This window comes from Meriones unguiculatus, chromosome 3, assembly GCF_030254825.1.
Source record: "Meriones unguiculatus strain TT.TT164.6M chromosome 3, Bangor_MerUng_6.1, whole genome shotgun sequence".
In the NCBI taxonomy this organism is placed as follows: domain Eukaryota; kingdom Metazoa; phylum Chordata; class Mammalia; order Rodentia; family Muridae; genus Meriones; species Meriones unguiculatus.
The window spans coordinates 160,823,488-160,850,837 of NC_083351.1; the positions used below are offsets into that span (position 1 = coordinate 160,823,488).

The following is a 27,350-nucleotide window of genomic DNA, read 5'->3' on the forward strand; positions in this document are numbered from 1 at the left end:
CAAGTTTTCTTGTTCTGTTGCTCTCCTTGTGGAGACCCTGTCCTCTCCAGCTCTTACTATTTCCCAGTTCTTACATAAAATTCCATTCACTCTGCCCAAAAGTTGGCCATCAGGCTCAGCATCTGCTTTGATAGTCTGTAGGGCAGAGGCTTTCAGAGGCCCTCTGTGGTAGGTTCCTAGGTTGTTTCCTGTTTTCTTCTTCTTCTGATATCCATCCTCTTTGCCTTTCCGGATGGGGATGGGACATTTTAGGATTAATATAGTAAAAATCGCCATTTTACCAAAAGCAATCTACAGATTCAATGCAATTCCCATCAAATTACCAACACAATTCTTTACAGACCTGGAAAGAAAAATTCTCAACTTCATATGGAATAACAAGAAACCCAGAATTGCTAAAACAATCCTCTACAATAAAAGATCTTCTGGAGGTATCTCCATCCCTGATCTTAAGTTGTACTATAGAGCAACAGTTTTAAAAACTGCATGGTATTGGCATACAAACAGAATAGTGGATCAATGGAACCGAACAGAGGACCCAGAAATAAACCCACACACTTATGGACACCTGATCTTTGACAAAGACGCCAAAACCATTCAATGGAAAAAAGATAGCATCTTCAACAAATGGTGCTGGTCCAACTGGATGTCTACATGTAGAAAAATGAAAATAGATCCATACTTATCACCCTGCACAAAACTGAAGTCCAAGTGGATCAAAGACCTCAACATAAAACCAGACACATTAAATCGGCTAGAAAAAAAAGTGGGGAATATCCTAGAACTCATTGGTACAGGAGAAAACTTCCTGAACAGAACAAAACAGCACAGGCTCTAAGAGCAACAATCAATAAATGGGACGTCATGAAACTGAAAAGCTTCTGCAAAGCAAAGGAGACCATCACCAAAACAAAGCGACTGCCTTGGGGAAAGAATCTTCACCAACCCTTTATCTGACAGAGGACTCATATCCAGTATATATAAAGAACTTAAGAAGCTGAAAAGCAGCAAACCAAGTAATCCACTTAAAAAATGGGGAACAGAGCTAAACAGAGAATTCTCTATAGAGGTTGATAATGTTTTAAGCTTAACAGGGTCCAAGAGGAAACAGCAGGATTATTTTATTGTTTATATTTTATTAAGGCTGCAGTAATTAATCATTTTTTGGCTACTTATGAGTTTATAGAATATTTAAGGCAGTAATTTTTATTTTCACACCAAGAAAAGTTTCCTTTGGTATATTGTGATTGTAAATCTGCCTCAAACTCATCTTCTCCCTAGTGCAGTTGATGTGTCAGTGACATGTGAGGGTTCACAGACCTCTAGCAGTTTTTCCTGTATTGAAGGAGGGTATGAAGTTGTTTGAATCAAGTCAGTAATTCTACAAAATCACTATTGGGAGTTATAAAGTCATCAGTTCTTCCAAACAGCATTATGACATGTGAGTGCATCTTCAATTTGATCGGCAGGAAATCTGCCCAACAGAGTGAAGCAAATCTATTGGAGTATAGGCAGTGAAGATTTCTCTATGCCATGCCAGGTTCATGATAGACACAGCAATGACAGGCATGGAAAGGCATATAATCAGCAAGAAGCAAGCCAGAAATCAACAAGTCTCTGGAGCCTTGCCTTCCACACACATCCATCTGTGCAAAAAGTGGTGGGCCACTTCCAGAAAGCTCGCTTGCTCTTGTCAATACTGCACAGGTCATGGGACATCACCTACAAATGTATTTTAAAAATAAGAACTCTGCATTGTCTCTATGCCTGGAAATGTTTGGGATTTTGTGTTTGTCTCTTTGTTTGTGGGTTTGGTTTTTTTCCTACAATGCTGGGGGTTGAATTCTAGCACTTGGACACTCTATCCCTAGCACTTGTACCATCTTCTGAAAACATATATCTACCTCATCATTTGTGCATTTTTAAATCAGTGATGAGGATTTTTGTCATTGATATTTTTAAAAATTTTATGGTACAGTCTGTCCTCAAAACATCAATATGGTTATTCTGCATTGCATTACCTTTACAGTGGTTGGAACATTTAATATCCTGAAAAGATTAACTTCTCAAAATGGCTATCCATTTTCCTTTTAGAAAGGACATCTCAGGGAATAACAATTTACAGGCAAACAGTTTTGCAGCCACAACCATACCTCTCCTACTGCTCTTCTATGACATGATTCAGTCTCATAATGCTTTCTTTCGACCTTTCATTAGTCTTGATGCTCTTAGATAAGTTAATTGGTGTTCAATGTTGATGGTTTTGTGCTTCTTAATTACATCTTTTTTTTTTTTTTTAGTTATAAGCAGAACGCCATGCGCTTATCAAGAATTCACCATGACCAGCCAGTGAAGCCCCTGGACAGAGCTGTCTTCTGGATTGAGTTTGTCATGCGCCACAAAGGAGCCAAGCACCTTCGGGTGGCAGCGCATGACCTTAGCTGGGTCCAGTACCACTCTCTGGATGTGATTGGATTCCTGCTGGCCTGTGTGGTGTCTGTGATCTTTGTCATCACGAAGTGCTGCTTCTTTTGTTGCCGGAAGTTTGTGAAAGCGGGAAAGAAGGAGAAAAAGCAGTAGCTGCAGTGGCATGGACTGACGCATGGGCCTCCTCCTGGGCATTGCTTCAAACGAAGGCAGGATGGCAACATCCTTTATCCTGTGAGAACTTTCCTCTCTTTGACTCACCAAATCACATTATGACTTCCAGAATTTTAATACTTAATTACAAGTTAGAAATATTTTTGGCCAGTTCCAAAAACTAGAAAGAAGCAAAGATCAAACTATATTAGTGCCTCTTTAAAAATACTTGTGTGGTGCTGGAGAGATGGCTCAGTGGTTAAGGACTCGTTTTGTTCTTCCACAGGATTTGAGTTTTATACCCAGCACCCACAGGAAGCACAGAGCTATCTGTGTAATCTAGAGTATCAAATGCCCTCTCCTGGCTCCTTCAGGCACTGCGTGCACATGATAGAAAGACATACATGCAGGCAAAACCACTCATACACAGAAAATAAGAATAAGTACACCTTTAAAGAACTGCCATAACTTATCAGGTTTAACTCCAGTTCACAGCTTAATGATGGACATAAAGTCCTTTAAAAATCTACAGTTAGACCTAAAGAAACTAATCAAGAGGGAGGACTCTTGCTAAAATGTGCAATTCCTATCCAGAAATGCAAAGAGGATGGACATCAGAAGAAGGAGAAAAGAGGGAACAAGTCAGGAGCCTGACACAGAGGACCTCTGAAAGGCTCTGCCTTGTAGACTGTCAATGCAGATGCTGAGACATATGGGCAACCTTTGGGCAGAGTGCAGGGAATCTTATGAAAGAAGTGGGAAACAGTAAGATCTGGAGAGGACAGGAACTCCACAAGGAGAGCAACAGAACCAAAAAATGTGAGCACAGGTGTCTTTCCTGAGACTGACACTCCAACCAAGGACCATGCATGGAGATAACCTAAGACCCCTGCACAGTTGTAGCCCATGGCAGTTCCGTACCAAGTAGGTTCCATTGTAAAAGGAACAGGGACTGTCTCTGACATGAACTGATTGGCCTGCTCTTTAATTACCTCCTCCCGAGGGGGAAGCAACATTACCAGGCCACAGAAAAAGACAATGCAGCCACTCCTGATGGGACCTAATTGACTAGGATCAGAAGGAAGGAAAAGAAGACTTCCCCTATCAGTGGAGTTGGGGAGGGGCATGCATGCAGAGGGTGGAGGAAGGGAGGGATTGGGAGTGGAGGAGGGCAGGAACCACAGGGAGGATACAAAGTGAATAAAGTGTAATTAATAAAGAATGAAAAAAAAATCTGCAGTTAGAGTTGGGTGGTGGTGGCATAAACCTTTAATCCAAGCACTCAGGAGGCAGAAGCAGGCCCATCTCCATGAATTTGAAGCCTTGTCTGCTGGTTGAGTTTCAGAACAGCCAAAACTATACAGAGAAACTCTGTCTAAAAATTTTTTAAATAAAATTATAAAATTATTCACAGTTATTGCTTTTGCAAATACTTAGCAGGTGTTAGATACACAGTTCCAGAACTTTTTTCCAAACAAGATGTCAAAGACTTCTGCTTTGTGATAGTTTGAATAAAAATATAGGCTCATAGGGAATGGCTTTATTTGAAAGAATAGGGACTTGTGGCCTTTTTGGAGTAGGTGTGGTCTTGTTGGAAAAAGTGTGTCATGGCTGGGGAGTCGTGGGCTTTGAGGATTCAGAAGCTGGATCCAGATCCAACAGCTCACTCTCTCCCTCCCTGTTGCCTGCTGATCCAGATGTAGAACTCTCAGCTCTTTCTCTAGCACCGTGTCTGCCTGTGTAACATCGTACTTCCTGTTGTGACGATAAAGGACTAAACCTCTGTACCTGTAAGCCAGCCCCAGATAAAGGCTTTCCTTTATTAGAGTCACTGTGGTCCTGGTGACCCTTCACAGCAGTGGGACACTGTGACACCCTTCCATTTGGTTTTGTAGAGCAGTGGTGCTACTTTGCTTCTGTTTCACTTCAACCTCAGCATCTGTTTCCTAAGGGACCTCAAGTTGTGGACCTCTTTCCTGCTGAAGTCTTCTCACATTAGAATTCATTTACAATGAGAAATAGGTACCCTACCTGCAATTAAAAACAAGGAAATCATGAAATTTGCAGGCAAATGGTGGAAACTAGAAAAGATCATCCTGAGTCAGGTATCCCAGAAGCAGAAAGACACACACGGAATATACTCACTCGTAAGTAGATATTATACATATAATATAATCTACTAAAATCTGTACACCTAAAGAAGCTAATCAAGAAGGAGGACCCTAAGTAAGATGCTCAATCCTCATTCAGAAAGGCAAAGAGGATGGACATCAGAAGAGGGGAAAACAGGGAATAGTACAGGAGCCTACCGCAGAGGGCCTCAGAAAGACTCAGCAGGGTATCAAAGCAGATGCTGAGACTCATAGCCAAACTTTGGACAGAGTGCAGGGAATGTGATGAAAGAAGGGGGAGATAGAAAGACCTGGAGGGGAATGGAGCTCCACAAGGAGAGCAACAGAACCAAAAAATCCAGACACAGGGGTGTTTTCTCATACTGATACTCCAACCAAGGGCTATTCATGGAGATAACCTAGAACCCCTGCACAGATTTAACCCATGGCACCTCAGTGTCCAAGTGGGTTCCCTAGGAATGGGAACAGAGACTGACTCTGACATGGATTGACTGGCCTCCTTTTTGATCACCTCCCCCTGAGGGGGAAGCAGCCTTACCGGGCCACAGAGGAAGACAATGCAGCTGCTCCTGATGAGACCTAATAGACTAGAACCAGATGGAAAGGCAGGAGAACTTCCCCTATCCATGGACTTGGGGAGGGCATGGGTAGAAGAGAGAGCAGAGGGTAAGGTTGGGAGGGGAAAAGGGAGGGGGCTACAGGTGGGCTGCAAAGGGAACAAACTGTAGTTAGCAAAAATAAAATATAATAATAATTAAAAAAAAGATCTAGCTATACCACTCTTGGTCATATACCCTAAGGACACTTTATCCTAACACAGAGATGCTTCATCAACCATGTTAATATCTGATCTATTCATAATATCCAGACATTGAAAACAACCTAGATATCCCTCAACAGTTAAAGGAATAAAGAAAATATACATTTATATAATAAAACATTATTCAGACATTAAAAAATAAATCAAAAATTTAAAAGGCAAATGGATGAAGCTAGAAAAAAAATAATGCTGAATGAGATAACCTATACTGAGCAAGACAAATATGGTATGTATTCCCTTATATGTGGATATTAACTGTAAAATCAATGTTAAATAGAACCACAGAGGATAGATATAGAGTACAGGACTACAGAGAAAAATATGTCTCCCTAGGAAAAGGAACTAGAATAAATAATTATGGGTAAATGAGAGTAGGGTCTGGAGATGGAGATTGGAACAGGAGGATCAAGTGTAGGGGCAGGAGGAGATGAGGGAGGAGGGAATATGGGGAGAGATGGCTAAAACTAAGGCCTAATAGAGTAGAAAATTCCTAAATATATACATATATGAAAGAAATCTAAATGAAATTGCAAAATAGTGAGGGGGAGGGGGGTACCTCGGCTAGACATCTTTACTCATCAAAGGAAGCTTCCAATACCAGGACTGAGTAACATCTAGTTGAGTTGTTGGCCAAAAGGAGTCCCACCAAAATCCCCATACAACTCAGGCTGTTGCCAAGGCTAGGTTGCTCTCCACAGATGACAAAGCCCTATTGCTAAAAACAACACCTACACATCTCACTAAACATGGAGATGTAAAGGTAGTGCCTACACAAAGCCTTCACTCCTATGGGCTAGTGTTCAAGGGACCAGATGGTACTCTGCAGTCTAGCAAAGCAAAAATATAAACACCAACCCAGCTACAAAATATTCAATTTACAATGGTGTCCTAAGCAGGATATGCTAGTGCAATGGTGGCACAAAGCTTGTGAGAGTAACCAACCAATGTCTAATTTGACTTAGCCTATTCCTTAACATGAAACCTATATTGGATACTGCTTGTGTGACCAAGAACCTTAAAAGAGATATCCCAAAGACCTAGGGTAAAACCAAATACTACTGTAGAGGAATTTTTAATTCAGCAACCTGGTTACTCTGAATACAATACAGACACACCTTAATCCCAGGAGACAGAAGCAAGCAGTTCCTGAGTTCAAGGACAGCCTGTTATAGAACAAGTTTCAGGTAAAGAAAAGGTTAGGTCCAGATGTGCTGGCACACACCTTTAATCCAAGCAGTTAGCAGACAGAGGTATGCAGATCTCTGAGTTGTGTTCAGATAGTTCAGTTGAGTCACTGACTTCAGAGACAATGCAGTGGAGTTGAGTTCATGGTAGTTCAGTTCATGGAATTTAGTCAGTTTTACTGGGAAACTTACAGGGAGAGGTTGAAGAGAGAACAAGCTAAGCACAGGTGAACACAGAACAAGGCAGAGAATGACAAGCCAGAAGATTAGAACATATTATCAAAGTTTAGTATGAAGACAAACAGAGCAATTCTGTTAGAAGCCGAGAAGCCAGTTTTAAACAGTCAGCTTGGATAAGAGTTTGAACCAAACAGCTCACTTTAACCAGTGAGCCAGAACTCAGAAAGAGCTAGAAAGGGTGAGCTTATTCAGCAGTAAGTCTCAGGCTGAAAACATTCTAGGCCTAGGTAAGACTGTACTGGTTAGAAGCTTCCAGGACTAGGCCCAGGTTAGCAGTCGGAGTCAGTAGGCCTCTGAGACAACAATAACTTCAGGCAAATTAAGTTACTTTTACATACTACTGTTCCACTAGAGGAACATAGAAATACAATGACTCTTAATTACAGTCTACTATAGTTATAGATGATCCAAGTAGTCATCATTAAAGAAGCTTCTTCCTCCAGAAGATGAAAACAAATACAGACCCACTGCCAGGCATTAGGCATAGTAGGAGACCTTTGGACACTCAACCCTGAATTGGAATGTCTCCATCAGATCCCTTCTCTTGGGACTCAGCAACCATGTGGAAGATGAGGCAGAAAGAATGCAAGAGCCAGTGGAGATGGAGCACCCTGAGAAAACAAGGCTTTCTAAACACAACAGGATCTACATATGAACTTAAGGAGACTGAGGCAGCATGCACAGGACCTGCACAGGTCTAAGCCAGATGAGCTCCTAAAATCTGTAAGAAATAGACACATGGGCTGGAGAGATAGCTCAGCCATTAAGAGCACTGTCTGCTCTCCCAGAAGTCCTGAGTTCATTTCCCAGCAATCGTTTGGTGGCTCACAACCATCTATACTGGGATATTATGTCCAATTCTGGCATGCAGGTGTATATGTAAATAGAGCACTCATATAAAAAAATAATAATAAGTAATTTTTTTAAAAAAGTAGACACACACCCCCATCACTAAATGGTAACCACTTGCAAATGAAAAATTAGTTCCCTCCAAATGAGTCTCACTAGGGAAACATACTGTTGCATGCCCAACAGCAGATGGCCAATAGAAAATTAACTCAATGGCATCTTTGGAGATTCCTTGTCTCATAATCTCATGTCAGGGCTTTTTCTTCCTTCTTCCTTCTTTCTTTACTTTTCATTTTTAAAAAAAATTTTTCATTTTTGTGTAATGCCAGGTTCACAGGACCCTAAGAGACCACCAGGAGACTACTTGATGAAATAGCAAGAGAGCATTATTAGGAGACCAATTAAACTTGGGACCCAAAGTTTCACTGATGCAGCAGTAGAGAAGTGGGAACCCGAGCGCTGAGTGAGCAGAGTTTTTAATGGGAAAGACTGCAAGCAGGAGGTTTCCATGAAAGCAAGCAGAGGGGTACGTGTTTCTATGACAGCAAACAGGGGAGGCATGTGCCTTGACATTACAGGATTAGGTAAAAGTTAGAGCAGCGAGGTGACCTTTTCTGAGTCACGTAATCACAATGGCTAAGGCATATAATCACAATAGCTATTCTTCTAAACTGTATCTGAAACATTGGGGAGAATTTTCCCACCCTGATTCCCAAATGATTCTCATTGATTATTGCCAGGGAGATTGTCTCTATTTTTATAAAGTATTTACTCTGTGAAATTTCCTGGAGGTTGTTGCTAGGAGAGTTAACTTTGTTTTCTCCCAAGTGCACATTTTCTGATGAAGAGCTTAAGATAGCCTGAATATAACTCCATTTTGAAATAAAGATCTTGACTGGGAACTGAATTCAGGTACCAGGAAATATCACAGAATGTACACCTGGCAGAAAATAAAGTTAACTCTCCTAGCAACAGCCTCTAGGAAATATAACAGAATAATTGCTTCATAGAAAATAGAAACAAACTCCCTGGCAATAATCAATGGGAATCGACTGAGAATCGGGTGGGAAAATTCTCCCCAATGTTTCAGATACGGTTTAGAAATATGTCCATTGTGATTATATGCCTTAGCCATTGTGATTATGTGCCTCAGAAAAGGTCACCCTGTCCTGCTGAACTTCACCCAATTCTGTAACGCCAAGGCTTGTGCCCCCCTGCTTGCTGCCATGAAAACCCCTGGCTCACAGACTTTCCCTTTAAAAATCCTGTTCACTCAGAGCTCCGGGTCCCACTTCTCTACTGCTGTGCCTGTGAGACTTGGGTCCTGAATTCGATTGCTCTCGTAATAAAGCTCTCTTGCAATTGCATCGAGTCATCTCCTGGTGGTCTCTGAGGGTCCCGTGAACCTGGCATAACACTGATATTTCCTGGTACCTGAATTCAGCTCCCAGTCAAGATGGCTCTTTATTTCAAAATGGAGTTATACCCAGGCTAACTTAAACTCTTCATCAGTTTGTTGTTGTTTTGTTTTGTTTTTGTTTCTGTTTTTTTTTTTTTTTTTTTACTCTACAGGTCCCTTGTATGTGTAATATATTTTCTTGTTTTGCACTTCCTTCCGTGATATTACTGAATGAACAAGCAGGTCTCTGCATATTTATCTGTTTCTTGTGCCATTGAGAGAGTGGTCTGTTTTCCTCTTGTTTATTTGGTTTGTTTAATTTCTTGAGTTTTGTTTTATCTTATTAGTTTTTATTTTATTGCATTTTATTATTATCTCTAAAGCCTGTTTGCTTTCTAATTAAAGACAGAAAGGGGATCAATCTAGATAGAAGGGGAGGCAGAGAAGAACCAAAAGTAGCAAAGGGAAAGAAACTGTAAGTATGACATATAAAGAATCTATTTTTGATAAAAGAAAAACATTAAATTGAAGAGACACATAGTACCTTTCAGTCTTTCTCAGTGTACAACTACACTTATAAATCCACTTTGTTCAGAACAAGACACAGTACTATTTAGTTACCATGCCAATCTACTGAGAAATTCATTAAGTTTATGATAGATGGTCTAGTACTGCATAATACATATTTCAGGAGATAATATCTAATTTTCTTCTCTTTTAGAAGCTTATTGACCCATCCATTCCATAATCTACCAAAACCATTACAAATGATGGGTAGATTATGGGCAATATCTTTGAACTGTATAACACTGAAAAGAAAAACCAAGCTGCAGAATTTTATTTTAAATAAATTCTTTGGGGCAATGGAGAGATAGTTCAATGAGTAAAATGGTGACTTCTCTTCCAAAGGACCCAGGGTCAGTTTTACCAGCAATCACATGGTAGCTCACAACTGTTACTCTAGTTTCAGAGGATCCAGTTCCTTCTTCTGATATTTGATATATTGTGCACAGACATACATGTAGGCAAAACATCCATATACATTTTTTAAAAATAAATTAATTTTATGTAAGCATGGTGGCAAACACCTAAAATCCTAGTACTTGGGAGGCTGAGGTAAAAGAAGCTTGAGTTCCCGGCCAACCTTCATTATACAGTTAGATCCTATTTAACAGATATTTTTAAATGAGGGGTATAGCTCAGTGGCAAAGTACATGATTAACATGCATGGAAACCTAAATTTCTAAGGAATACCAAAATTTAACATTTCTTTCATAAAAAAAGAAAACATAAAGTACAAAAGAAAGCATCTGGCAGAATGCACAGAATCTCAAGGTGTAGAGTAACTTATCCAGCAACATGGCTGCTCTGGCAAGGGATAACATTCAAAGACTTAGCTTTGTGAGAAGGTCTGTGAGATCCAACTGGACTACAGGCAGGCCCTTAGTATACACCTTTATTCCCTCTGGTCAGAATACAGACACACCTTTAGTACATGCCTTTAATCCTGAACAATGACTTCTAATGGAGGGACAAAGCTCAAATCAGAGAAAGATTTGACAGCATGACTCAGAGATAAGGTACACCCAACTCTCAAGAGAACAGACAGGAGAGAGGAGTCCAGAGAGATTCGGAGTAGTGAAGTACAGAACAGGAACACTGCAGAGTTTGTGCAGTCAATACAGTACAGTTCAGAGCAGTTCGACTGTTCAGGGCAGATGGTTCAGAGCAGTTCAGTTCATGGAGTTCAGAGGCAATTTTCCATGCAGAACAATTCAGTCAGAAGCTGAGAGAAGCCAGTTTTTGAATCAGTCCTCTTGGAGAGGAGCTTGAGCCACAACACTGAGTTGAATCAGCCAGCCAGAGTTCAGAAAGAGCTAGAAAGGGTGAGCTTATTCAGCTATAAGTTTCAGAGGCTGAAGGCATTTTAGGCCTAAGTTAGCAGATGGAGGCTGGAAGCTGAAGCCTTCAGGGTCCGGGCTTGCAAAAGTCTAGATTGAACGGAGGCTAGATGTTTCCAGGCCTAGGCCTAGAGACTATTAGAAACGCTCTGGGCTCAGCTCAAGCCATCTATTAGGAAAGTTTGGGAATCTCATCTCAGCCCATCATCAGAGGAAATAAAAACATTTACACCAAAGAATGGAATCTTAATGCTGAATACTTATAGTCATGCTCTTTCAAAATAATGTTTAGTAATATATTCTATTATGTAAAAAGTCAGTAAAATGAACACACTGATTCCTAATAGCAAACTCAAAGATTTTATATTATATAATCAATTGCAACCTCATTTACAATGCTTGTATAGACTAATAATCTGATATATTCATTTTGAGCCTGCTTTAGAACATTTATTTAACATTTGATATATCAATTAATAAATGTATTGCAATGTATTTTGAATTTCAATAGATGTAAAATGTGAATTCTCACAATGTTCATACTTTTACTGTTTATAATGCAAAAGGTAAGGAGTCTTGTACTAGATTAGAAAGCTCAGAAGCTTTACTTTAAAATCTTCTATGTGTATGAATATTGAGACATGGGGTCAAATACTTAACAATCCTTCCATCAAGTCATGTAGCCTTCCCAAGCATTGCATTATGTCAGCAAGAAGACACCAGTATGAATGACATAGCTTAACATCTACAGTTCAGGGATAAAATGCAGTGCAGTCTCTTTGCTCACGCATCCTCTTGGCTTTGAGGTCATGACACTTTGGGATTCAGTATTCTCAGCATGCTGTGCCACCTGATTGCTTTCCTGTTCAGAAATCTTTTCTGCTGGCAGCTCATTCTTAACTGTGTCCTTTTATATAGCCATAAGGCATAGACACAATGTATCGGCTCCTTGCATATTGAGTTTTAAGCAATCTGGGCTACATTGTGAATAAAACCTTGTTTTGTAAAAAGAAAAAAAAAGTCAGTTTCTAAAATGGGAAGGGGCTGATAAGGAACAGAGAGACAGATTACTATCAACTTTTAATTATAAACCATAAATAAGTGTGGACATCAGTTGTTTTCAAAAAATGAAAATTCCAACCATTCTGTTTTACCAATAAAGACTCAGAAACTAGATGCTGGTTTGAAAACTTGCTAGCTCAGAGAGGCAGAGAAAGCACCCAGCTGACCTTCCCTCTCAGCTCAGGTCTGAATGGAAAAAATCCAAAAGGCTCAGTAGCTCAGCTGACAGCCAGGAGGAAAAGCCCAATAAACCCAAGGCCAAAAGGCTTGCTAGCTCAAAGCCCAAAAGGGCCCAAAAGCCAGAGAGCTAAAGCCCCTTCTACTTCTACACACTGTTTTAATTACCCTTTAACTCAAAGTCCCTCCTACTCTTTAATCCCTGTCAGCTGGTTTCTTGCTCCAACTCTTGACCTATAAGTTAACTTTATTAAATCCTGTGTACAGAAAGATCTTGGATTAAAGGTGTGTGCTAGGGATGGCTGAATCACAACATAATCACCTGTTTATACAACAAACAGAAAGTTCTTGAATTAAAGGTGTGTGATAGGGCTCAACCACACTAAAGAAGAAACAGGGCCTTACAGTTCACAATTTGGGGGCCCACAATGGAGTCAAATACCCTGCAACAGACATCTAAAGTATAACATGTAAATGAAGCCAACAATGCTGTGGAAATTTAGTATAATAAACTTTGAGGAGTTTCCTAGGATGGCCTTGAACTCACAGATTCTGCTCCATTTTCCTCCAGAGTAGCAGGATTCAAAGTAACAAGTCCACTTCTCCTGACCCTTCCAATCCTTTCAAAATATGCCACTTCCTGGTGACTAAGCCTTCAAATATATGAGCCTATAGGGGTCATTCTTATTCAGACCACCAATGAACAATCTTGATGTTATTTTCTTCAAGGTTAACACATAGAAGATGGTAGTTTAAATGCACACAGTATAGTCCTGTATCTTCAGAAAACAAACAACTCAGTCAACAATAGATGTCTGTTTTACAAAATGCAGAAGTCATCAATAAGATAGAAACTCATTTGGCCTAAAATTTGTCATTGTGCCTGATTCCAGACCAAATATGAGATATATTCATTTTGCTAATGCTACTTAAAAAATATGAAACCATTCTCTCCTTGCCTATGACAAAGGTACTAGACACAGAATGTGATCAAACTAGTAGCCGGTGCTTTCCAACCTCCCATTCAAGCCCAAAGAGAGACAAGTAGGACAAGACACAGCATTGGGGTATCTCACATGAAGAAATTATTTGAAATCCATTTCAGCTCTTGTATATGCTGATATATTGCATAATTGTGTTTGTAGTTTTCAGGCAAAAATTGGATACTGGATAACTTTTTCTTTTAATTAAAACATGACATCTTTTTCTCCCTTCCATTTTCTTCCTCCAAGCCTCATCCCACTGCCTCTCAAAATCATGGCCTTTTTTGTCTTTTGTTATGGTTACACACATACACTTAAATATACGTAGAATCTGTTCAGGCTGTTTAGTGCTACTTGTATGCATATGACTTCAGGCATTAGACAATCAATGGGGGGGGAATAATCCCTAAGAACTACTTTTTCCTCTCTCTTGCAATTCTTTGCCTATGGGTAGACCTCTGTGAGGTTTCGTCTGTTTTATTAGCATGTTTATTGGTAAACATCAACAGATTTGGTTAGGTCTTGCTTAGACAGCAATACTGTTGAGGTATCTTGGCTGAAGCATCCCTGTGATTTCTAGGAGACAAAATCATGGCAGCTTTCCTAGTCTTCTGGCTCTTGAGAGATATTTATCTACCTTAACATACTCTAGTGGATAAACTCACTTATAAGTGGATACTAGACATATAATATAGGATAAACCTACAAAAATCTGTACACCTGAAGAAAGTGAGCTAGAAGGAGGACCCTGGATAAGATGATCAACTGTCACTCAGAAAGGCAAATGGGATGGACATTGGAAGAAGGAGAAAACAGTAAACAGGACAGGAGCCTACTATGGAGGGCCTCTGAAAGACTCTACCCAGCATTGTATAAAAGCAGATAATGAGACTTATTAACAAACTTTGGGCAGAGTGCAGGGAATCTTAGGAAAGAAGGGGGAGGTAGTAAGACCTGGAGGGGACTGGAGCTCCACAAGCAGAGCAACATAACAAAGAAATCTGTGCACAGGAAACTTTTCTGAGACTGATACTTCAACCACGGACCATTCATGGATATAACCTAGAACTCCAGCTCAGATGTAGTCCATGGCAGCGCAGTCTCCAAGTGGGTTCCCTAGTAAGGAAAACAGGGACTTCCTCTGACCTGAACTCACTGGCTAGCTCTTTGACTGCCTCCCCTGGATGCGGGAGCAACCTTGCCAGGCCACAGAGGAGGACAACGCAGCCAGTCCTGATGTGACCTGATAGTCTAGGGTCAGATGGAAGGGGAGGAGGACCTCCCCCATCAGTGAACTTGGAGAGGGGCATAGGAGGAGATGAGGGAAGGTGGAATTGGGAGGGGAGGAGGGAAGGGACTAAAGCTGAGATATAAAGTGAATAAACTGTAATTAATATAAAAAATAAAAATTTAATTAAAAATACTCCAGTGGAGATGCTGGAGAGATGGCCCAGTGGTAAAGAGTACTGGCTGTTCTCCCAGAGGCCTTGGGTTCAATTCCCAACATCCATATGGCCATCTGTAACTCCAGTTCTAGGGGATCTGACATCATCACATAGACATACATACCAGCAAAACACCAATGCACATGATATAAAAATAAATAAATCTTAAAAACAGTGGGAAAGTTATAGATTTCAAACTATCAAAAACTGTACCATTTATGAAAAATTTATTAAGAAAACATTACAAGCTATTTTTTTTCCTATTAGAGGCTAGAGTGGATTGGAGACAGCCCCTGGGCTGCTGATGGGATGTGGGCATTTTGTCCCTCACCAAGCCAGGTAAGTCCAGTCACACAAGCTTCTGTAACTTCAGACCCTAAAGATTTGGCAAACTCATCAGGTCTCTGAGAACACTAGATACAGTATATATGTGCACAAATATACATTCAAGCAAAGCACATACATAAATTAAGAATAAATCTAAAAAAAAATCACTCACATAACTTTCAATGATTCTGGGACAATTATTCACTGTTATGCCATCACAAAAACAAGCACCAGTGAGTTATACCTTTCAATATTAAAAAATAAGGTCCATATAACATTCAATATATACATATATACTGTGTATGCATATTGTACATATATTGTACTTTTAAGAATCTTGATATAAAAATACAAAACCAAAATTACAAACAATTTATATTTTAACTGCTCCAAAGATGTAAACTTTTACACAGATTTAAAAAAAAGACATGGTAATATGGGCATGGTGGTGCATACATTTAACCCCAGCACTGGAGAGGCAGGGGCAGATAGATCTCTGCGAGTTCAAGGCTAGCCTGGTCTACACAGAAAGTTTCAGGCCAGCCAAGGGCATGTAGTGAGACTTTACCTCAAAAACAAAAGACAACCTACACAGAGTAGAATACTGACAGCAGATATTATAATCCAATAAGTAATATTTGTATGTCATTCATATATGCACATGATGAAGTGATCAAATATGACATCATAAAAATAAATATGGTTAATAATTTTATGGGGAGGCTAGAGAGATTGGTCAGCAGTTCAAGCACCTGATGCTTTTTCAGAGAACCTGGGTTTAATTTCCACCAGCACCCACATGGTGACTCAGACCATCCAGAACTCCAGATCTAGGGGATCTGATGCCCTCTTCTGGCCTTCACCAGCATGTACACAGTACACACATAAAGCAAAACATTAATATACATGAAATTAAGTTCTTTAAAAAATAAAAAAAAATTATTAAAAACGTCTCAATTTTATACATTAGGGAACTGGAAATTAATTTTAACAATTGAATAGCATTATTCTCCTCTCAGACTGGCAAGAATTTTAAGGATTGAGATGACTACATAGTAAATAAGCAAGCCTAATGGACTTCTGCAAGTACAATTGAATTTACCAGACAACACCTATCAAAATGTAAAATGACAATATTGTATCATTTCTAGATCTTTCCCTATCTTACAAAGCCAAACTTTGGTAAAATATGTATAAGAATAGTCACTTTAGAATTCAAAATCTAAGTAAAATTTTCTAGTTGCTTAAGAATCAGTCATTTTTGTTTAGAAAGATGCATTTATTACAAAAACAGTCAAGATACAAAAACTCCAAAGTATGTTCAATATATTTTAGCCAGTGGAGGTGGGAAGAAGTGTTTTACATAAATGAATCATGTGTAGTCAATTTGTGTAACCACAATTCACACACCTTAAGATGATTCCAACCTCATTAGGTGGCATGTATTACAGACAACAGGTGCACTGTCTATTGTTGACGAAAACACCATTACCAACTGCGTGAAAACATACTCTTCCCACTTTTAATAACTTAAAGATAATGGGAAAAAACATTACATAAGTCCAGACAAATGTCTGGAAGAAATCTTTGAATTAGGACCAATAAGATGGCTCAGTGTATAAAGCCTGATGATCTAAGTTTGATTTCCCAAAAGCCAGGAGAGAACAGACCCCTGCAGGATGTCCTCTGATACCCATATGAGGACCGAGACACACACACTGACACAGTTCACACATCTTACAAAAACAACACAACTAAATACAAAAAGAAAAAAAAATAACTGAATTAGCTTCCTGTACAAATCAAATTGGAAGGTAAGGCATTTTGCTTTTGTAGTGACTGGAAAAAAACACTTAAGAGCTTCAATGTGCACTTACAGTACTTGAAATTTTTTCCAAGATTATCACTTTGCATAAAAGAAAAAATAAAAGTCTAGCCAATAATCAGACAATCTTGCAATAATATACCTTTTAAAATATCTGATAAAGTTGAATGTAGTTACTAACCTACATCATGTGTAGGTCTCACCCATATCCCCATCAATCCTTTAACACCTGGCCATGTTTTCATTCTCCTGGAATGCCTGCTTCCCTGTAAGAGTCAACCTCTTTTACCCTTCTGGTGGTTTAAAAAGAAATGTCCTCCACAGGCTCAGATATGTGAACACTTTGGCCCCAGGTGGTGACACTGTTTTGGAAAGTGTTGTAACCTTGTTGCAGTATGTCAGTGGAGTATAAGGCTCTGAGAGTTTGTAGCCTCCCCCTACTGCCAGTTCACTCTCCTTTCTGCTAGTGAAGAGGATTCCTATGACAGCTGCCATACCTGCAGCTTGCTACCATCCCACCGAGATGGAATCATCTGTCTGATCTGTGAACTCTTCCATAAGTCACTTCTAAACATTCTGCTCTATCACACCAACAGAAAACTATTACACTCTCCAGATGTCCCCCTGGAAGCACTTAACCAACTTCTGGTCCTAATTCACGTAAATTCATTGATCTGCTGTATTTTACTTCTTTCCAACTGGTTAGTGTAATGCTTTCCCTTTCCCTGGAGGTTTAAGGTGGCTCCAGCAGAACTAGTTTTAACAGTTTCTTTCCTTCCTTATTAATATTCCATCTGTATTTATTTTGCCATATTGTACCAGCAATGTCTCAAATATAGTATAAAAGTCCTTCCTCCCTCCTTTGAAGATGATAGGCCAGCTCAGTGTATCCATACACCCAACTAAAACTAGGTTATAGTGAAAATGCTTATGTTAGTAAATAGTAGCTAATTCCGTGAATTTTTTTGCATTAACTGTGTTTCTGTATTCGACATGTGTCACTGTGTGTACCTCAGTCCTCATGAGTATGAGAGGACAATCTGCAGGGGTCTGTTCTCTCCTACCGCCATGTGGCTTCTGGGAAATCAAATTCAGGTCATCAGGCTTAGCAGCAAATGCCTTTACTCGCTGAGCCGTCTCATTGGCTCCAATTCAACAATTTCTTCCAAGCATTTGTCTGTACTTATATAGTATTTTCATTCATTGAGTTATAAAAGTGGGGAGAATATGTTTTCATGTACTTTGTGTTTGTCAATAATTGACTATATGGGCACCTGTTGTCCTGATGCCACCTGTGGAGGTTGGAATCATCTTAATGCATGTCACTTACGGTCATATAATGAATTATTTACCCTTTATCTGTATGGTACCTTTCATCTTGTTTTAATCACAACCCGTCTCCCGCCCCAAAGGAAATTGCCAATTCTTAACAACATCCATCTATAAAATTGACTGAATACATTAAAAAAATGTGAAACAAGCAGTAGTGCCACACACCTTCAACCCCAGCCCTTGAGAGGCAGAAGCAGGCAGATCTCTTGAGTTTTAGTCCAACCTCACGTACAGAGCCAGGGCAGCCAGACCCACAGAGAAACTGTCTGGAAAAACAATACAACATGTGAACATTAAATTTGACCACATTAAAGATGTCTGTCGCCTTCTGCCAGATTTTTATTTTCTTTTTGTAACCCTGATGGTTCTGTGGGAGCTATTGTCCAAGTTAACTCTCCTTGGCCAGATGAGCTAACGATGCCCGTGGTGTCCCCAATTCATGGTAGAGCACTGCACCATCCAGATGCTTTCTGACACTGCTCCAGTTTAATCTATTTATATGACCTCTTTCCAAATTTTACCTGATTCTGTTTCTGCCCATACTTAGAAAGCCTTTGGTCCAATGATTTAGAAAGACTCCTCAATAGAACAAAAAGGTTTTATTCTGTTCCATTTTGCAGTGAACTTCAAGCTTTTTCTCTTTGGGAATCATCTTTAACCAATTCCTTAGGCTTTACATTCATGTATTTTATTGCCAAGGACAGTGTGCTCCTACTATGTCCTCAGAACAAATAAATCATTCCCAGCAATTCTGATTTCCCCAGTATCTCACTTGCCTAAGGACTATACACTGTCTAGTCCTCAACCAAGCTCTGATTAAGAAAAAAACCTGACTGAGTTCCCAAGAAAACAGGATCATTGTATTGGTCAGTCCAGAATTCAAGGTGGATATTTCTGAATGATCCTGTATATGACGAGTACTCAAAGCAAACAAGTTTAGAAAAATGAGGAGGCTATATTACAATAAATCAGTAAATTTACTGTTGTTACAATCATTGGTGGAATCTCTTCTAAAAACCCCACATCAAATTGTGTCCTTATAGCCATGACAATGCATCTGAAAGTCTCCTAAATGAATGTCTAAAGATATCTTCAGTATAAGAGTCACAGTTTTTAAATGAACATTTTAGCAACAGAATCTTTTGCTGTTAAGTCAGAAATACCAATAGGAACTTAACTTTATTCTAAAACAAACAAGAAACCTCACAAAGGTAGTTTGTATGACTACTTTACACATTTAAATTGTTACTGAAACAACAAAAAAATTAAATATTAAAAGTCCCTATATAAGTTATTATGGGGGCAGGAAAGACTTCTACAACCACTCTGGAAAGCAATCTGGTGCTTTCTCAGAAAACTAGGAATAGTGCTTCCTCAAGACCCAGCCATAACACTCCTAGGCATATATCCAAAAGAGGCTCAAGTACAGAACAATGATATTTGCTCAACCATGTTTGTAGCAGCTTTATTTCTAATACCCAGAAGCTGGAAACAACCCAGATACCCCTCAGCTGAAGAATGGATGCAGAAATTGTGGTACATCTACACAATGGAATATTACTCAGCAATAGAAAATAAGAAAATCATGAAATTTGCAGGTAAATGGTGGGACCTGGAAAGGATCATCCTGAATGAGCTGAACCAGAAGCAGAAAGACACACACGGTATATACTCACTCATATAGACCTATAATATAGGATAAACCTACTAAAATCTGTACATCTAAAAGAAACTAATCAAGAGAGAGGACCCTGACTAAAATGCTCAATCCCCATCCTGAAAGACAAAGAGGATGGACATCAGAAGAAGGAGAAAAGAGGGAACAAGTCAGGAGCCTGACAGAGAGGACCTCTGAAAAGCTCTGCCCTGCAGACTATCAATGTAGATGCTGAGACTTATGTGTAAAATTACTGCTGAAAGTTCATTAGTGCTAAGAGTTGGCTGATGAACTATTAGGGTCTCTTACATAGAAGATCATACAATACACAAATAGCAGAAAACATTTGTACTTCCTACTTTAATCCATTTTATTTCTTCCTCTTGTATTCTTGCTCTAGCTAAGTTTTTTATAATTTTTTATTTTTATTTTTTCTTTACACTTTATTCATTATATATCCCAATTTAAACCCCCTCCCTCAACTCCTCCCAATTCCACCCTATTCCCTCTTCTCCCATCTCCTTCCCCTAGTCCATTTAAAGGGGGAGTCCTCCACTATTGCCAACTGCTCATAGCTTCTTAAGTCTCAACAGGATTACCTGGATCCTCTTTCTCCTTGGCCTGGCAAGGCCACATCATCAGAGGCAAAGTGATCAAAGAGCAGTCAGCTGAGTTTATGATAAAGGCAGCCCCTCCTCCCCTCACTCAGAGATCCACATGGAGATTGAGCTGCCAATCTGCCACATCTGAGCAGGGGGTCTAGTTCCTCTTCTTGCATGGTCCTCCATTCGTGCATCAGTCTCTGTAGAATCCCATGAGCTAGTATCTTTTATCTAGCTAAGATTTTAAGGAGACTTTATTAACTACACATGGACAAATTGGCCTGTGTCTTATGCCTGATCTCAGTGGTAATACTTGTGTCTCAATTGTTTAGCATATGTAAGCTACACACACACACACACATATATATGTATATATATATATATATATATATATATATATATATCCTTTTTATATTCCTTTAAATCTTCAGAGCTTTCATTGTGAAAGAATTTTGGATTTTCTAAAGGGTATTTCCCATCAATTTAGGAAATATAAAACTTTTTTGTGAATCTCCAACAATGGACCTTACAACCATTCTCAAATTTCGTTTCTATTGTTCCATTTACTGGACTTAAAATTACTCATTATCATTTTCTCTGTAGAAAAAACAGTTGTGTTACCTCCTGATTTCCCATTTTCACTATAGAAAATATTTCTCCATAAGAAGATTCCAACTGTAAACTAATGAATACATGGAGATGAAATCAAAACTTCATCATTTGGATGACAAGGCTGTGACATTTTTACATTTTTATTGTCGAAACCCTCCCATATGTTCAGCCCAGCCCTCCTTCAAACATGACATCATTTTTTTCAACAATTCTTATTGCATGCATTAATGTATTTGTGCACACATACTAAATAGAATCTGTTCAGTCCACATAGTGTTACTCATATGTATGTTTTCATGGCTGAGGTTTTGGCACTGAACAACCAATTGGTGTGTTCTTTCCTGAGAAGGACATCTTGTCTAACTCCCAGATGTCTTGTTTGCCTAGAGTTCTTTATGTAGGGTTGAAGATTGTTGGCTTTTCTCCATCCAGTTTGGCATGTTTGTTGTTGTCCTCCTTTTGCATCTCGTGTTTGGGCAGTCATGTTGTTGAGACTTTGTGCGGGGGGGGAGGTTAACTTCTGACATTCCTAGCAGACACAGCCTCACAGAAAACTCCATGATCCTCTGGCTTTTACAATCTTTCTGCTCCCTTTTCTACAATGTTTCCTGAGCTTTCCATGCAGTATTGTTTTGTAAATGTTTCAACAGGACTGTGTTCCACAACTCTGCAATTTAATTGGTGTGGTTTTCTGTAGTGCTCTCTAAAATTTGCCAAGAGACCTTTCTTTGATGAAGGGTAAAACGATATTCACCTGGGGGCATATGGATAACAAGAGGAAAATTATGCCTGGACTGAAAACCTAGCTAACTACAAAGCACTAAGCAAAGTCCTGATTATTGGAGGAAAATCTACAACCATTAATTTTCTATCACATTCATTTTTAATCACCTGTTGGGTACTTTTAATTTTTTAAATTGGTTTGGTGTACTGTCAAATTAACTTCCTTTCCTGTTAAAATGTATTTTTTTTCTCAAATAGAAAGGGAATGTTATGGTGTTATTGAGAATCCACCATGATCAGCCAGTAAAGCCCCTGGATGGGGTGATTATCTGGATAGTTTGTCATGATCAGCCAGTAAATCTCCTTGATGGGGTGACCATGTGGATAGTTTGCATGAGCAATAAAGAAACTACAGTGGCAGCCTTTATCTGCAGTAATTTCAGTGCTACGCCCCAGTTGTGCTGAGGTTCCTGATAGCATGTGTAATGACTGTGACACTCATTATCACAGATGTTACCTAGTTTGTTGAAACTGAAAAGAAAAATTAAAAAGCTTAAATCACATAATCATGTCCATGTTGGCAAGAATTTTAATACCTGATTTACTTTTCCTGAGACCAAATACTTTAAGAAAGAACCTGTCAAATCTAATTTGTTTACAAGATATTCACTACCTATGTCCTAACAGAGCACAATATTTGTTACTCAAGAAAAGTTATTTTTAAAATAAATATAGAACTATCTATATTTAGTTTTTGGTTTTTTTTATTGGTTCTTTGAAAATTTTGAAACATTTTGATCATAGTATGTCTCCCTCCCCCAAATATTGCAAGATCAATCTCTGTCCTTCCCTTCCAACTTTCTGTGTTCCCATCCTTATCAAGGCCATGTGCTACACAAATTTTCTTAGATTCAAAACCGTGTACTAGAGCATGGATGAATTCTCAGGGGCTCTAGGGGAAACTGACCCTTTCCCTTCCAGTACTTAAGAGCTACCCACAGTTCTTTGCTTACAGGTGGACTTTCATGCCCCAAACTGTCACTGTGCTAGGATTTGGTCTGGTTTTGAAACATACAAATCATTGTGATACAATGTTGTATCACAACTTCTCTGAGTTCATATGTGCAACTTTCCTGCTGTATCCATAAGACATTCTTTCTTTGTAGTTACCTACTGCTCTTATGTCCTTTCCTCCTCCACCATGATCCTGGGAAGAATCAGTACATGTGTTCCGTTCAGGGCTGTACATTCTGTGGTCTCTTGTTCTCTGTACCTTGGCCAGTTGTAGCTCTCGTTATTGATTATCTATTGTAATCAGAAGCTTGTCTGAGAAGATTCCTTAACCTGGGAGTATACTGGTAAATAAATACAAAATGGTTTACTACTATGTCCATTTAGCAGAATAATATTCTCTGCTAGGATCTATGATTTGTCTAACTGCAGGTGTTTGGTCTAATAATGGTGCCAGTACAGATTTGTATTGTGTAACAAGCCTTAAATTCAGTCATAAAATGACTGGGTACCCCCCTGGCATCTGTGCTACTATTGCATCTTTGGGTATATCTGTGAGGCCAGTTGTTATTGTAGCTCACGGGGTTCGCAGGTCAGTGCCAATCTGATTTCTCTGTTTCTCTGTGTTCTGTAACTGAAATATGTGGTATTTTCAGCAATAGGCACACAGTGTTCCTTTTCTGCCACATCCACACCAACCTTTATCAACATTTTTTTTTAATCTCAGCCATTCTGTTAGGGTAAGATGAAATTTCGATGTATTTTTAATTTGCAGTCTCCTCATGCCTAGGGATGTTGAAAATTTGTAGATATTTTTCAGCAGTTAATATTCTTTTTATTTTTGAGTACTCTATTTAACCCCAGCTGCATTTTTATTGAAGATAAAATTTTTATACATCACATTAAGATCATGATCTATCTTCCACCATCTCCCTATAGATCATTCCCACCCTTATACCCAGCTATCTCCATGCCATCTTTCTCTCTTTTTAGAAAAGAAAAACACTTTTTTTTTCAAAAAAGACAGAGCACAAAAGAAATAAAATCATAGACACATGTGCACACACATACACACAGTCAAAAAAAAAACCATAAAACACAAAATCAGAAACCATAATAGACAAGCAGAAGTCCAAAGCAATATGAGGGGGAAGATCTCCAAAAACACTATTGAGTTTTTTGTGTGTGGACTATCCACTGCTGGGCATGGGGCCTCCTCTTAAGTGTGGTCTGTATACACAGAGAAACCCTGTTCCATGACTCAATTTTTATCTTGGTTGAAATGTGTGATTGTAACTCATGAGTTATCCACCATGCTAATTACTGAGATTGGCCATATTTCACAAACTGTTCATAAAAAAAAATCTATGAAAAATACATTCATCACATGAATTGGTTTTTCTAAGTAGTCAGCGTATTTAAATATCATTTTAGTATAGAATTTCAGTTTTAACTAGCTCTAATAATTAGGAGTCATTTTATTGAACTTTTTTTGTAGACAGGTAGTATTTGGTTTTATCTAGAACACTGGGCTGTCTACTTGCTGGCTCTTGGTCCCCCAATCAGCGTTGGGGATGGGTTCCTTCTCATTTAGGGGGCTTCAGACATTCAATGACTACTCCCACAAGTTTTGTGCCGCCATTTCCCTAGTACAATTTGTAGGGAGGATAGATGGTAAGTCTGTGGCTGAGATGGTGTTTACCTTTGTCTTTTGGTGGCATGAAAAGTACATTCCCCAACAAAGACAATATAATATAGGGGTGAAGGCTCCTTATTCAAGACTTCACCTTGACTTGTCTATGTTCAATGAGTTCTGCTGGTATTGACCTCAGCACTGGGACCTCATTGTCAGTTTGTGGACAGCATCCTTTGGTCTTAGCAACGGCCTGGGTTGTTTGGGGAATTCCATAGGATACCCTTGGCAACAACTCAATGGATTGCAACCCATTCCCACTACTGGAAGCCTCATTTGGTGACAAGAAATGGCCATTTTGGGACTCTGCCACTCCCATTATTAGGAGACCTCATTAGGATCACCTTCATATATTTTAGGAAGTTTCCACTGTTCTTGGTTTCCATATCATCTCTAAATGGCCCTCAAATTCAGCTGTCTTCCCCTGAATTCCTCCCCCCTCACTCTCTCTCTCTCTGACCCTCTCCTCTATCTCATCTCATCCTCCCATTCCCATCCACACTTGGCCCCAGCCCACCCATTATATATATTCTATTTCCTTTCCCAGGGAGATCCATGAATTTCTCCCCCTAGACTTGTACTCCTAACCTCTCTAGGTCTATAGATGTTACTTTGACTATAACTTACTTAGTGGTTAATATCCTCTTATAAACAAATAGATATATTTCTTTTTCTTGGTCTGGGTTATCTCACTCAGGATGAATTTTTTAGTTCTCTCCATTTACCCACAACTTCCACAATGTCATTTTTTTAAAATGCTGAGTAATACTCCATTATGTAAATGTATCATATTTTGTTTAATCTTCTGTTGAGAGAAATCTAGGTCATTTCCAGTTTTTCGTTATTATAAAAAAAAATCTACTGTGAATGAATATAGTGGAGTAGATGTCCTGTGGTAGGAAGGATCATCCTTTGGGTATATGCTCGGAAGTAGTATTTCTAAGTGTTAAGGTAGATGAGTTACCAGTTTTCTGTATTGATTCCTGTAGTAGCTGTTACGCATTTGCGCTCCCACCAGTAATAAAAGAGTGTCTACTTGCTTTACAGTCTAGTTAGCCTGAGCTGTCTCTTGTGGTTTTGATCTTAGCCATTCTGACAGATATTAGAGGGAATCACAAAGTAGTTTTGATTTGCATTTCCTTGATGCGTATAGAAGTTGAACGTAGCTTAAGTTACTCAGCCATTTCAGTTTCTTCTACTGAGAATTCTCTCTTTAGATCTGTACCCCAATTTATTTGGATTACTTGGGGTTTTTATATCTAATTTCTTTATATATTTTTATATTAGTCTTCTATCAGTTGTCACTTGATAAAAATCTCTTTCCATTCTATAGGCTGCCATTTTGACTGAATGATGGTGTCCTTCGCCTTACAGAAACTTATAGGTCTAGTATCCAAATATAAGTGAGTATATACCTTGTGTGTCTTTCTGCTTCTGGGATACCTCACTCAGGATGATCTTTTCTAGATCCCACCATTTGTCTTCAAATTTCATGATTTCCCTGTTTTTTTTTAATTACTGAGTAGTATTCCATTGTGTAACTGTACCACAATTTCTGTGTCCATTCCTCATCTGAGTCATATCTGGGTTGTTTCCAGGTTCTAGCTATTATGAATAAAGCTTCTATGAACATCATTGAACAAATGTCCTTGTTGTGTATTTGAGCATCTTTTGGATATATGCCTAAGAGGGTATAGCTGGATCTTGAGGACGCATTATTCCTAGTTGTCTGAGAAAGTGCCTGATTGATTTCCAAAGTGGTTGTACAAGATTACATTCCCACCAGCAATGGAGGAAGGTTCCCCTTTCTCCACAATACCTACAGCTAATTTTCAGTTTCATCTCAATCTTTCCCTGTTTGGGCTAAAATTACATAAGATGTTTTTTTCCTGAAAATATAAGAACAAATTTTAATTAAGATCAGAAAATTCATTGACAAAAACAAACAAACAAACTAGTGCTTTCACTCAGGTGTGGCATGGTGAGCCAAGGAATTGATCAGGCTATTTACAAGAACAAAGGGTAGGGGTTACTTACAAAAGCACAGAAAACACAGGCAACTATATCTCTGAAAGATCCACCTTGTCATGATAAAATCTTAGGAAAGAGGAAATTCTTAGGAAAGAGTTTTCTGTGTCATTTTGCCTTTGTGAGTTTTTAGTCAACTTGATACACATTTGTGTCATCTGAGAAGAGGAAACCTTAGTAGGGAAAACGTGTCAATCAAGTGGTCCTGTTCTGATTTGATGAAGGTTGTAGAAAAGTTCATCTTACCAAGATTGTTGGAATCCCTGGGAATGTGGTCCTAGATGTAAGAGAGAAAACATTGAGAGTGCCATCAGGATAAGCCAGTATCTATTGTTCCTCTATGGCCTCTACTTTAGTTCCTCCCTCCAGGTTCCTGCCTTGAATTCTTGCCCTAAGTTCCATTAATGATGTATTATGAATCCAAGCTAAAATAACACCCATGCCGTCCAAGTTGTTTAGAGAAACCTAAAGAGGACTCACTTATAGATGTTCCACCAAAGAATCTCCAGGACCCAAGTAATCATATGTTTTATAGCAGAAGAGAAGTATTGTAAGATATTTTAGTTTCCTGGGTATTATATGCCTCCCTCATCCTTCTAGGAGAAAATATGGCACTTTGAAGAACCTAAAAACATACCATAATGATACATAATCAACATTTTTAAAGGCACTGATGTCTAAGAAATGCTGATTCACCCACATCCTTGTTTGATCTCTACAGTTATGTAAGAACCCTTCAGAAATAGGAGCTTCTCATCTGTGATTGTT

At 39.0% G+C, this 27,350-nt stretch overlaps 1 protein-coding gene across 2 annotated transcripts in view; it reads left to right on the plus strand.

Annotated features, from left to right (window-relative positions):
• The window catches only part of LOC110542799 (UDP-glucuronosyltransferase 2B31-like), a 290,306-nt gene that overhangs the window by 30,308 nt on the left and 232,648 nt on the right, over window positions 1–27,350 (plus strand). The window contains exon 7 of one of the 2 annotated variants that reach the window (XM_060380860.1): window positions 2,301–3,987. The exons of the other annotated variant lie outside the window; for it this stretch is intronic. Within the exon in view, the coding sequence (XP_060236843.1) occupies window positions 2,301–2,580 (280 nt within the window). The 3' untranslated portion in view covers window positions 2,581–3,987. Of the gene's footprint in view, window positions 1–2,300; window positions 3,988–27,350 lie in introns of those variants that run through there. 2 annotated transcript variants of the gene reach the window in all.